Here is a 12523-nt window from a genome sequence, read left to right as displayed (position 1 = left end):
GTCATGATCTCGTGGCCCGAGAGTTCGAGCTCCATGTTGGGCCCTGTGCTGACAGCTCAGAGCCTGGAGCCCGCTTCGGATTCTGTGTCTCCCTGTCTCTCTGCCCCTCCCACTCATGCTCTGTCTGTCTCAAAAATAAACCAACATTACAAAAATTTTTTTAATAAAAATAAAAATTGACATCTTGTTGGGAAGGTGTAGGCACCGCACCCCCACCGTGGCTGGCCGGGGAGAAGGTGGTGAATTCTGCTCTGGTGTCGGCAGCACCGGGGGAGGAGATGGCTGGAAGGGGTGCTAAGAGGATGCCACAGCCCCATTCTGCTGATTTGGGAGTTTGATGGATTGCAGGGGGCGGGGGCAGAGGGGCCGGGGTGGGGCAGGAGCGTGTGAACCCCCTCTCACACTTGCTGCTTCAGCTTTGTCAGGAAGTCAGCCACACCTGGCCGAGACACCCTGGGGGCCTGTTTTCTCTGCAAGGACCGGCAGGGCCACATCCGGCTCAGTACAAGTTGATCTGATCAGGTTGGCTGCTGTTGAAATCCACGAATCACGTCCAACAGTTCTTTCTCCACCACAGACTAGACTAGTAATAAAGCTCAGGGTGGCGGTGCATTGCCCCAGACCCAGGGTCAGCTAATGGCACAGGTGGGGCATAAACTCAGGTCATGTGGTTCCTCAGTCCCCCTGCTGTGGGAATCAGGTCTACACTTTATTCGGTTATATGAGGGTTAACTGGCCCTATTTTGTGAGCAGGAAATAATACCTCAAGCCTCTGCTTGCTACAGGGTCTTTGCCACTTGGGGGCTGGACATATTAAACAAACAGGACCATCTTTCCAAGTCTTCAGGAGTGGCCAGTTTGGGTAGTTCTACCTACTACAGATGTGGGGACACTGAGGCAGCAGGAGTCCTGCCCCCCTAAAAGAATGCAACTTCTGGCATCCTACTCAGTACATGGGTCCCAAGGAAACTAGGCCTTTCTTAGCAGCAGAGCAGTGCCCGTGTTTTTGACCCACAAGTTGGACCTTCTCTCCCCACCAATAACCCTGAGCCAGTAGAATGGGAGGTAAGACGATCAGGTACCTACTCTATGGAGACATTGACAATGGTGGTCCGACCGAAGTGACTATTCCAATCTGAAAGAGAAGAAAGTGACTGATCTCAAAGCTGGTTCCTTGATTGAGTGAGTGTGGGAGCTGCTTGCATTCGAGGTTCCCAAATGAATGCCTGGGGTCTAGAGATGCCTGCCCACATCCTCCCCTCCCCTCTTGTTCCCCAGAACTTGCCCCCACCTCCCCACAAAACCAGAAGAGGCCTCTTCTTCTTCCTGAGACTGCTGGTTGGGGCTCTACAGCCAGGTCTTGACGAGGCATCCCCAGTGCCCAACTGGATCAAGCAGACACCAGCAAATGCTTATTGAAGGAGCCCAGGGCCCCAGCAGGAGTGGAGGGAAGAAATCAGTAACATTGTTACCCCTGGCAACAATCACAAGAATGTCACATTGCCTCCTTTCGACAGAGTAAAGCCTTCTGGCAAAATGTATTAGTTTGTCAGTTTGGACATCTCTGAGTATTATGAAATGTGTCCAGAAATCTTGCGTTGATATACTATACATATGTTACATGTAATATAACGTATCATTGCCAACACACAAGCTCTTAGGAAGGGAATCTGGAAAGACAGAAGTTACTGTGGCAGTGGTATCTCGTGGCACATTGTGTGCTAGCTTGAATTAACTGAGGTCTGCCTCTGGCTGAGGAGAAACAGACGCCTGAGGAATCAGGGTACCACTGGCTGCCACATGGGCACTTAAGGTGCTAAGCTACACCACTTAGTTGTACAGCCTTCGGCTCCGTCCATCTTCACATTTCTAAGTGAAATACTGGCTGTTATTCACCGGACACTCACTACGTGCCAGGCTCTGGCATCATCTCCTAATCCCCATGACAGCTGAGGATCTGAGGCCTGGGGGGATTGATGTGCTTAATATAATAAGAAGTCATTTGCTAGATCGAGCAAAGGTATTTTCTGGGAAGCAGACGCGGGTCAAGTCTACAATGTCATTCTGTCAAAAGGACCCTCTTATAACGAGTGTGACTAGACTTCCTATGAGACCAATTTTACACTTCCAGTGCTATGTCTGTCACAGAGGGGATGGGGAGAGATCAAGTTCAGGGATCTTTGCGGTAGGTCACATGCCATAAAAAGGCCTCTGCAAAGACCTGGCAAGATGTAGGGTGGGGCTGCAGGTAAACATTCAGCTCCAGACTGAATTACTACTGTGTGTCTGCCATGGGCCAGGTCCTGGGCCACACTTGTGATGAAGGACGCCCCAGGTCCAGTCTCCACATGGGAGGACAGAAGTTTGGGTTGTCCTAAGGTCACATAACTAGTTTCAAGATGTGGACTTAAATTTTAGATTTCTAGACTACCAAGACCCAAGCTCTGCCCCGCCTACCAGGCCGCCCATTAAGTCGAGTGGCCCAGGCGCAGGGCGCGCTGAGCTCCGCCTACCCAGAACGGTTCCAGTGTAGTTGATGGGCAAGATGATGCCCAAGGAGGGGATGCAGAGGATAAGCACAAAGATGATGAGATGATACTGGAACATGATGTAGATGCGGGCATCGTCTCCACACTTGCTAATTAGATCCTCGTTCCTGGAAGAGACACACAGACAAGGACACACACGCCTCAGGAGCCAGCGTGGCCACAGCTTAAGTCGGAGGGAGGTAGAGAAAAGGAAGAGAAGATTATCAACCTACCCCCAAGTTTTCTTTTCTTTCTTTTTTTTTTTTTTTTTTAGAAATATCACCCTTCATCTCAAAGCCTCTGTTATGCCTCAAATGTATTTCACTGAATTTCACAGGCATATCGAAGGCAGAAGTTATGTTACAGACACTCACTCGGGAATCCAGAAGCACTTTTGAAATCAAGCATTCATTCCACCTTTTATTGCTTCTTCATACATTTTGAGTGCTTGCCATGGTGCGTGCACCAGACAAACCACCAGCGAGATCAAGATGCATCCTATTTTTTAAAAAGTTGTTTCTTTTAATGTGTCAGTTAAAAAGGAATTCTTAAAACCACAAAGAGATATCACTCCATACTGCCAGATTGACCAAAGCTAGAAAGTCAGACAATACCAAGTGTTGGCAAGGGTATGGGGGCACTGGGAGCTCTCTCACACTCATGGGTACGACTCCGGCAGAGCCACTTTGGAAAGCAGTTGGTATGATCTAAGGAAATTGAATGTATGCACAGCCTATGACCTAGTAACTCCAGGTCTAGTATTATTTCCAGTAGAAACACATGCACATATCAAGAGACATGTATAAGAATCTCACAGACGCCTTGTTTATAACAGCCTCAAACAACCTAAACGTCTACCGAAGGTGGAAATGGACACAAGAATTGTGAGATAATGTATGTATATACATGATATATATATATGTACACATATATATGTATATATATAATGATATATATATAAAACACTGATATATAACGAAATACTATACAGAGATAAAAATGAATGACCATAGCTGAACCTCACAAACACAATGTTGAGTGAAAGATCCAGGGACAAACAGTACATATTGTATGTTTTCGTATACAAAGTTCAAAAATAGGCAATATAGAACTATGGAGTTAGAAGTCAGGATACTCTCCCTTTGGAGAGGAGGAAGTGATGGAGTGTTGGCAATGTTCCAGTTCTTGATCTGATTTGCTGTAATTGAGCTGGATATTTATTTTTTGTGGACTTTTCCATGTGTGTGTTATACTTCAATAAAAAATTTAAAAGTATGGGGCGCCTGGATGGCTCAGTTGGTTGAGTGTCTGACTCTTGATTTCAGTTCAAGTCATGATTCCAGGGTTGTGGGATTTAGCCACACATGGGACCCTGCACTGAACATAGAGCTTGCTTAAGATTCTGTCTCCTTCTCCCTCTGCCCCTCTCTCCTGCTCATGCTCTCTCTCTCTCTCTCTCTCAAGAAAAAGAAGAAAGAAAGAAAGAAAGAAAGAAAGAAAGAAAGAAAGAAAGAAAGAAAGAAAAGAAAAAAAGAAAGAAAGAAAAGAAAGAAAGAAAGCAAGGAAGAAAAGTGAAATTTTATTATAGAAATTTTTGGGGGTGCCTTGGGTGGCTCAATTGGTTGAGCTTGCAACTTTGGCTCAGGTCAAGATCTCACAGTTTGTGAGTTCGAGCCCCACATCAGGCTGTTCTGACAGCTCAGAGCCTGGAGCCTTCTTCAAATTCTGGGTCTCCCTCTCTCTCTCTGCTCCTCCCCCACTTGCACTCTGTCTCTCTCTCAAAAATAAATAAACATTAAAATAATTTTTAAAAAAAGAAATCTTGGGAAATACAAAGGAGAAGAAAATCATTCATGCAGAATCTCATCCAACCCAAGATAGTGACTATTAAGCATCTTGGTTAATCTCCTTTAGTTTTTTGTTGTTGTGCTTGTTTAACTTAGTGACTATAGCATAAACAGCATTTGATGTATTGCCCAGAATTCTCAGCATGGCAGTCAAGATCCCAGCTGATCCTTCCAGCCCAACCATTTAGCCTCTCTCTTGCCATGTATCCTTGCTTCTAGCCACACTAGACGGACCATTGCTGGATGCTCCCTGCCCATCTCTGCCCCAAACCTTCACTCATGTAGTCCTTTATTTGTGATGGGTCCTGCACTTGGCATAGAGTGGAAATTCTCCCCATCCTTCAAGGCCTAGCTCAAAGCTTGCTTCTCCTGAACGCCCTAGCTGGAATTAATTTCTTGTCCCCCAAATACCCCCTGCACAGCAATGATAACTTTCCCATTATGAATTATATACAGTGAGTCTTGTTAACCTTTGCCTCTCCAACTAGATTCTGTGGGCTTTGTACACTGGGACTCTGGCTTCCTTGTCCCTGATCAGTAAATGTATTAAGCTGCCGTCTAGACACTGTTCTCAAAGGGTGCGGGATGCATAATACAATGCCCAGCCTTCCTCCTTCCCTGGACGATGAGTTCCCCATGGAGGAACCTTTGGGTGGAGTATTTGGGGGGGGGTGGGGAAGATTCTCTCCCGGAAACACACACTACTGTGCACACTGACCTCCCACTGACCCGCAGGTCTGGGTATGCACACATGAATAGCTGTATACACGGATTTGCACCAACATAGTGACGTGCCTCTTTTATTTCATATTCACATGTGCACCACAGAGATGCGTACTGCATGAAGTTTTAAGTTTTACACATACGCTACTCTCTTGCAACTTCAATAAAAAATGCACTTCCCCCTGCCCCCATATATACCCGCTGATGGGTCAGCAGACAACAGAAAACCCAGAAAGTCAGCTGTCCAAGACCGAGGGTGTGGTCAGCTCAGGCCGGCCTATGTACCCCAGGTTTCCCTCCCTCTTCCCCATGTAAAGAGCTGGCTAATGTGCCATTCTGCCCTGGCCCATCCTTCACGAACTTGCTAAGCCCGGGAACCCACAGCCAGCTCGTATGGCTTCCCAGGGTAACCAGCTCCAAGTGTTCAGACACGTTATTGATTATTTAAACATGTTTTAAATCGGCAAATGCTTGCGGAAAGGAAAAAAGTAAATTCCCTTGAAACTGTGGACAAGGGTTGCCTCTCTGCAGGAGGCCTGGAGGTGGCTTCCAGGTCTCTCTTAATGAAAATATATTTAATGTGAGCTTGTGCATGTTTTAAAACTTACCCAAGCAAAACCAGAGAAGGTGCCAAGAAATAAAATGTTTCCCCTCCACTCCCCCTGCATGTGGCTAAGATCCCTGAACCACACACACAAACTAGCTGTATCACTTCTGGATACTAGGAACTCTGATGGATGATGAAGACAGCCCGGGAGGCAAGGCCACGGGGACTCCCCCATCAGTGGGGTTGGAGCTCAAACACCAGAGGCCAGTGGTCCTAAGCCCAGCTCAGGATTCCCAGGGCCCAGTCAGGGTGCCTCATGCCCCCTTCAGCAGGTCTGGAGGAAGGGGGGGGGTGCCCTGAGGTAGCCCAAGGGGGTGGGATGGGGTCTTGGAAAAATGTGTGAATGCTCCCAGCCAGGGCCTGACTGGTGGGTGTGGAGGCACACGCAAGAGGAAGTTCTATGAACCTTTGCCAAAAAAGCAAATTAGCAGGCCCATTCAGGCCCCTTGCTGCAGGTGGCCTTTGAGGGGCAGTGAGACTGTACCCTAAGGCAGGCATCACCAGGCAAGAAAGGACCCTGGAGGAGGGCTTTGAAAGGTGGACAGGGCAGGACAGATGGGGGATATTTAGGGAGCACCCAGGAATGTACAGGGCTCTGAGGTGGAGGCAGAGCCATGTGCACAGGCATGAGTGTGTGTGCACACACATACACACAGTGGGGACAGAGAGTTCTGGTAAGCGCTCAGCTGAAGCCGGGCAGAGTCAGGAGGGTGCAGTCAAAATCACGAAGCGTGGGGTAATTAGGAGAAAACAGGTGACTTGGGGTCTTTCTCCTTGCCAAGTGGGGTCTGGCCCTAAAGAGATCCAGAAGGCAAGCGGACAAGGGGCTGTGCCTCTGTAATCAGTGCTGAGGCAAGAGGAAGTATGCCCTTCTGCCTGGTATTTTCTTTTCCATTTCAATACGATGAATGGTGTTCACAGAAAGAAAGCAAATAGCTATGCAAGAAGAATTTCTTTTTCCTAGTGTGGGATCCATAAAAGCATTTTTATAAGCATGAGAAAATGGTCCTTTCCTGAGGGCTGTGGGCTGTGCCCAGGTCCCATTTCACCCACTGTGACCCAGAAAGCGTCCCCTGCCTGGGCAGGGCTGAGGCAGTCAGTGGGGAGTGGGGAAGAGGGTCCAGAACGCAGGCCGGGGCCCAGACCTGCAGGGCAGCACGCCCCACCCCCATCACCACCCAAATATGGCAGCTGCTATCACAAGCTCGGAAAGTTCAGGCACTTACTTCATGGTGATGGTGTTGAAGAACCAGGAATAGAAGCCCTGGGGAAAAAGGAGAGAACATGTGAGAAAATCCAGGCCCAGGCCTGCCCTCCTCAGCTGTGGGAGCCTGGGAAACATGAGGCAGTGTCAGCAAGGGGCCTCCTTCCAGGGAAGAGATGGCAGCGAGAAGGGCATGGGTCCTGGAAGGAAGTGGGCTCCATCTGGAATCAGTGGTGACTGTCCAGGGAGAGGTCTCCCCGGAAGTGAGCTATGAGTTCACATTCCTGCCGTGTGGCATCCTGTTACAGGAAATGGGGGCTTGGTGGGTCTTGGACCGGAGGGAGAGAAGGGACCGTTTGTAGAGTGGACGTTGGCTGGTTTCTGTCTGTCCCTCATTGCTTCTGCTTGGGAAATTCCGCCCCCCCCCCCCCCATTGCATGTGGCCCGGTGGGCTGTCCGTCAAGTAGGGGTCCGCCACCAGTGGTCAGCTGATCAACGGGAACATGATGCAAGTGGGGCCGATCAAAATTCTCTTAAAGGGATTGAGAGGGGCGTTGGGAGAGAGGGTCTCTCCCCATCTGAGCTCCTGCACCTTGGTGAACACCATGGAGCCTGCAGTGGCTTGGTGTCATCTTCGATGCTACAGGCAGGAGCTTGTCTGAGGAAAAAAAAAAAAAAGCCTGGAGAGAGGATCCTGGTAGCATCACAGGACTTGGATCAAGTTGTACCCAAAGAAGCCACTTCTCTCTGGATTTCCCCACACTCTAGCCACGTGTTACCTTTTTTTTTTTTAAACACTAGTTTGAGATGGGTTTCTTCTCCTACATCTGAGAGTCCTACTGGGGCGCCTGGGTGGCTCAGTCGGTTCAGCGTCCGACTTCGGCTCAGGTCATGATCTCATGGTTCGTGGGTTCGAGCTCCGCGTCGGGCTCTGTGCTGACAGCTCAGAGCCTGGAGCCTGCTTTGGATTCTGTGTCTCCGTCTCTTTGCCCCTCCCCCACTTGTTCTATCTCTCTCTCTCTCTCTCTCTCAAAAATAAATAAACTTGAAGAGTCCTGTTGATTATGCCTTTCTCTCAAGGTCTTGCTGTCTGGGGTTTCTGGGTGGTGAGGAAAGGCAGCCTCAGCCGTGGAGGTGATGAGGGGGCCTAGAAAGGAAGTCTGCTTGGGGAGAGTGTGCATGATGATGGGCTGGGGCCCATGGCCCTAAAAGTGGCCAGATCTGATAGCTGGTTAAGTTGCCCTGGTGCGTGATTCCTTCCAGGATACTCTAGGGTTTAGGAAAGTCTTGGAAAAGGTTTAACTCTTGATTGACCCCATTTGATCACAAGTACATGAGTGAAACAGGCAGCCTGCCTGGCTGACATTCCCCTGTGCCACGCTGATTGGGAAGGGGTATTTCCCAAAAGGAAGTGATAGGAAAACAGAAGGAAGTTCCTCGCTCCATTCAGTACAAGACCCACCAAGTACCCTTCCCTGTATGGGGTTGCCTGATGGTCAGACATCCACCTTAGGGGGGACCGTGTCCTCAGTTATGTCTTGAGGAACTAAAATACAGATGCCCAGTATGGGTCACAGCAATGAAGGGGACTAGCATGCTGGTGGCATTGATTGTGAAAGTCCCCAGGGAAGTTGTGAGTTGCTAAACAGGAGTTGGGCTGAGAGTCTGAACTCCACTCTCCGCATCGGAGAGTTTTTCGCACCACCACCTATGGGCAAACAGGGGTGTGTTGTATTTAGTGGGTGAGGAGGTTTGTTGTGCGCGGCGGGGGACACACCTTTCTGGGAGTCACTTCCACCCCTTCTATGGCAGGTGCAAAGGTGTATACCCCACATGGCACGTACAAGTCCTGGAATTCACACAGGACAGGACTGTCCTTGAGAGGGCAGAGGTCGTGAGAAGAAGTGTGGCCTATGTGCCTGTAGAAACTGCACAGACGTAGATGCGTGAGCGAGCATGTGTGCGGTATCTCTCTTCTCTCACGGACGACAGGCCCACACATGCGGATGTGCTCCCCTGGGTTTACACCGCAGCTAGGGAAGGCACAAACCATTCACAAGACAGAGCACCTGAACAGCAGGCCTGAGAAGCAGATGCCACCTCTCCTCCTGTCCCATCCCTGCAGGAAATGGCCACAAGGTCCTAGGAACCAGCTCAGCTGACAAGACTGAGTGACAGTGGTCAGTTCATTGCACCTCGCTTGGTGGCCCCAAGCTCCTCACTCCCACCACATGGGGTAATGACCCGTTTGCTTTACCCACGCCACTCGGCCTGGCTGAGGCCCCAGCATCCTGGCCGGGGCAACCACGGGCCACCTCACCAGACTCTCTCCCTGCCCGTCTCATTTCTACCTCTGCAGTTTGACCACCTCACTGCTGCTGTAATGATTCCTCAGATATTTTTAAATAAATGATCTTTTTGCCATTGTACAACAACAACAACAAACCCCAACCAAAGCAATGCTTCCGAAAATAAACCTGAAAATAAACCTTGTAAGGTAGGCGTGACTGTCCCTGTTCTATAGAGGAATTCTAAGGGACAAATTTGTCTGAGGCTCTCCACACAGCTTGGGGCAGATCCTGGCAGATAAGGGGACCAGGTCTCTTGGAGGGATGATAATGGAAGGAATATGGTTTTACTCACTCACTGCCTCCAACAAACGCAAATCAGATGTTAATTACATAGCAGGTTGGCCTGGCTGGGGGTGGGGGGGGTGGGGTGGGGACAGTGGTGGGCCAGCCCAGGTCAGCACCTGCTCTTGCTGGGGGAGCAGAGACCCTGGACCGATCTGGTAGATGAGGGACTGTTACGGACTGAGTTAAGAGCTCTGAAGAAAAGCAATGCGTGTAAAACCAAAGATCTGGACCCACAAGGCAGGGATGGGGCTCCTGGGGAAGTGGCGTTTGGGCTGAAATCTGAACAAAGGGTGAGTGTGTTAACCTGGGGGGGGGGGCACCGGGGAGGGGGAGGGGGAAGGACAGGCCAAAGGCCCTGTGGAGGGAAGGAGGTGGCACTTTTAAGGATCTAAAAGGTGGCCACTGTGGCCAGGGATGGGGGAGTTGGGAGGCAAGTACAGATGAGGTGGAAAATTGGGTGGGGCAGGACACAGGCGTGGACATATTGGTTAGAGGCCAACCTGCCTCATCCAACAAGAGGCTGATAGGGGCCTGGCCTGGGGGGTGGTGGGAGAGATGGAAAGAAACAAGACTGGGAGGGTGACAGCAATACAACTTGGTAATGAACTGGCTGTACCTGGGGGCCTGGGCCAGACCCAGGGGGTGCACCTGGGTGGGTGGTGGGCAGAGTCTGAAACCAGGGATCTAGGAACAGGTGGGTGGAGGGATGTCGTGGCATGTTTTGGACATACTGAACTCCAAACGCCTTTACAATCTCCACGTGGAGATATTTTGAGGATCATTGGATAAATGTGTCTGGAGCCCAGAAAGAGGGTTAGCTGGAGACAGAAATTTAGGAGGGTTCTGTGCAGAGGTGGCAGGCGAGGCTGGGAGTGTGGGTGACGTCGCCCAGCAGAGAGAGGAGGTCTGGGACCAGCTGAGGGAAACCCCTGGGGTGGAGGAGCCTGCAGAGGGGATGGGGAGGAACAGAGGAGCAGCAGAAGAGAAACCCAGAGAGTGTGATGGCACAGAATCGACTGGAAGTGCCTGTTCAAGAAGGGAAGGTGGTCTACAGGGCTGGATGTTTCTGAGAGACCAGATGAGATGAGAACTCAGCAAAGCCCTTGGGATTTCATGGCCTGGGACAACCGATGGCTCGTCTGGGTGGAACGGAGGGGTGGGAGCCACTCTGGAGGGGTGGAGGAGTAAGTGGGAGTGAGAAAGTGGGCAGCACACAGGTGCAGAGGGAGACAGGCAGTGTGGGCCGTGGCAGGGAGAGCCCAAGATCGTCTCTGACACCATCTGGAACTCTCCAGCTCTGTGCCACGACTGTGTAGTGCCTTCCTTGCCGCTTTTTGAGTTCATGCACTTACCACCAATACGTGCATCTGTCTGGGTGTCTCTCACCCAGACAGAAAGTCCCATGAAGCAGGACTTGGTCCATTGAGTTCACTGCCCAGGTCCCAGACCAGCGGTGGCCCACAGCAGGTGTGCCACGGCAGCCAGCTAAGTGAATGAACAGGCTCGAGTGGAGCCCCGGCATCCGACAGGCAAGAGAAGGAAGACTGGGCTCCATCGAGCAGAGTTGGGAGGCGGGAGGTTGAGGGAGTCCCTGCCTGATGTCTGGACTCTCTATGAAGTGGGAGGTGAGTCCTTGGCTCAGAGGCAGGGCTGGGGCAGGACCAGGACTGTGACGAGGGTTGGAGATTTGAGAAAAGCAGGAAATTTAGTTTTAGAAATTCCTTTAAGGGGGCATCTGGGTGGCTCAGTCGGTTAAGGGTCGGACTCTTGATTTCGGCTCAGGTCATGATTTCACGGTCGTGAGATCGAGCCCCAAGTCAGGATCTGTGCTGAGTGTGGAGCCTGCTTAAGATTCTCTCTCCCTCTCTCTCTCCCCCTCCCCCGCTTGCACACTGTCTCTCATCCTCTAAAATAAATAAATAAATAAATAAATAAATAAATAAATCCCTTTAAAATACTGGAATTAACTAACTCTTATTTGGCATCCTAGGAGTTAGGAATGGTTAATATCCCCGTCTTTCTGATGGGGAAACTGAGGCTTGGCAAGGCTGAAGAGTGTGTCCCAGGTCACACTGCTAGGTTGGGTGCGGCTGGTTGCAAAGCCCCTGATCATGAGCGGGCTCCTTCCTGCACGTGGCAGAGCCAGGAACCCGCTGGGCCCAGGCCCACCCCAGCGCTCACCTTGTCCTTGTGTTCCATCTCCAGGGAAATATCCGAGGGAGATGTCTTCTCGCTCTGCTCCCCATAGATCAGTGAAGTCAAGCTGCCGGCCAGGAAGATCAGTGAGCAGGGAGGCAGAGAAGGAGAGAAAAGGCCTCGGCCACCCGCCTTGCTGTCTCTCCAGCTCCCAAGCCAAGAGCCGCCACACCCTCTTATACAGTACCAGACACATCTCAGCTCGTGTGCTGAGCACACAGCTCTGGGTACGGATAGTAATCACCCCTGTTGCCAGGTGCCCAATGTATCTGGGGAGTCACGCGATCCAGAAAGTCTGAGATCTGAGAAAAAAGTGGGCTTGTGCCCAGAGATGACTGCCCCCACTAAGTTCCCTTCTTTTGAGGAGGGCCAGAGCCGGGCAGGAGTGGGTGACAGCATGACACCTACTGTATCCTGGTTGTGGCCTTACCTCCCCCAAGAGAGCAAGCAGCTGGCTCGCCCTGACCCCCGGCCTCTCCTCACCTGTCATTGTGAATGAGCAGAGCCAGGCGCCCGTAGTCCCACGCAGCTTTCCGGAGGAAGGAATAAACCAAAATGATGACCTATAGGCCGGGAAAGGGAATGTGGGAATATGTCTCCTGCTCGGCTGGTCCCTGAAACTCCGTGGGGGAGATCCTGTCCCTCAGGTTCCCAGGGGCTTCCTGGGCTCTCCAACAAGTGGCCAGCTTTGTTAGGGTAGAGGCCATGCCTGTCTAAACTCTGGATCCCCAGTGCCCAGCAGCTTCCCAGCAGAGTGGATTCTCAGAGTTTGCAGAGTGAAG

At 50.9% G+C, this 12523-nt stretch overlaps 1 protein-coding gene across 12 annotated transcripts in view; it reads right to left on the bottom strand.

The window, feature by feature from the left end:
- Window positions 1–12523, bottom strand: part of TMEM63C (transmembrane protein 63C) — an 82914-nt gene that overhangs the window by 22870 nt on the left and 47521 nt on the right. For all 12 annotated transcript variants that reach the window (XR_008299557.1, XR_008299558.1, XM_053224770.1 and 9 more), the window contains 5 exons: window positions 12225–12304; window positions 11727–11808; window positions 6932–6969; window positions 2514–2656; window positions 1087–1135 (listed from right to left, as the gene is read on the bottom strand). Coding sequence is in view for 10 of the 12 variants with exons in the window: in XM_053224770.1 (XP_053080745.1) it covers window positions 1087–1135; window positions 2514–2656; window positions 6932–6969; window positions 11727–11808; window positions 12225–12304 (392 nt within the window). In the remaining 2 variants the exon portion in view is untranslated. The remainder of the gene's footprint in view (window positions 1–1086; window positions 1136–2513; window positions 2657–6931; window positions 6970–11726; window positions 11809–12224; window positions 12305–12523) is intronic.

This window comes from Acinonyx jubatus, chromosome B3 (genome assembly GCF_027475565.1).
Source record: "Acinonyx jubatus isolate Ajub_Pintada_27869175 chromosome B3, VMU_Ajub_asm_v1.0, whole genome shotgun sequence".
NCBI lineage: Eukaryota > Metazoa > Chordata > Mammalia > Carnivora > Felidae > Acinonyx > Acinonyx jubatus.
This window is presented reverse-complemented; position numbering and strand designations above follow the sequence as displayed.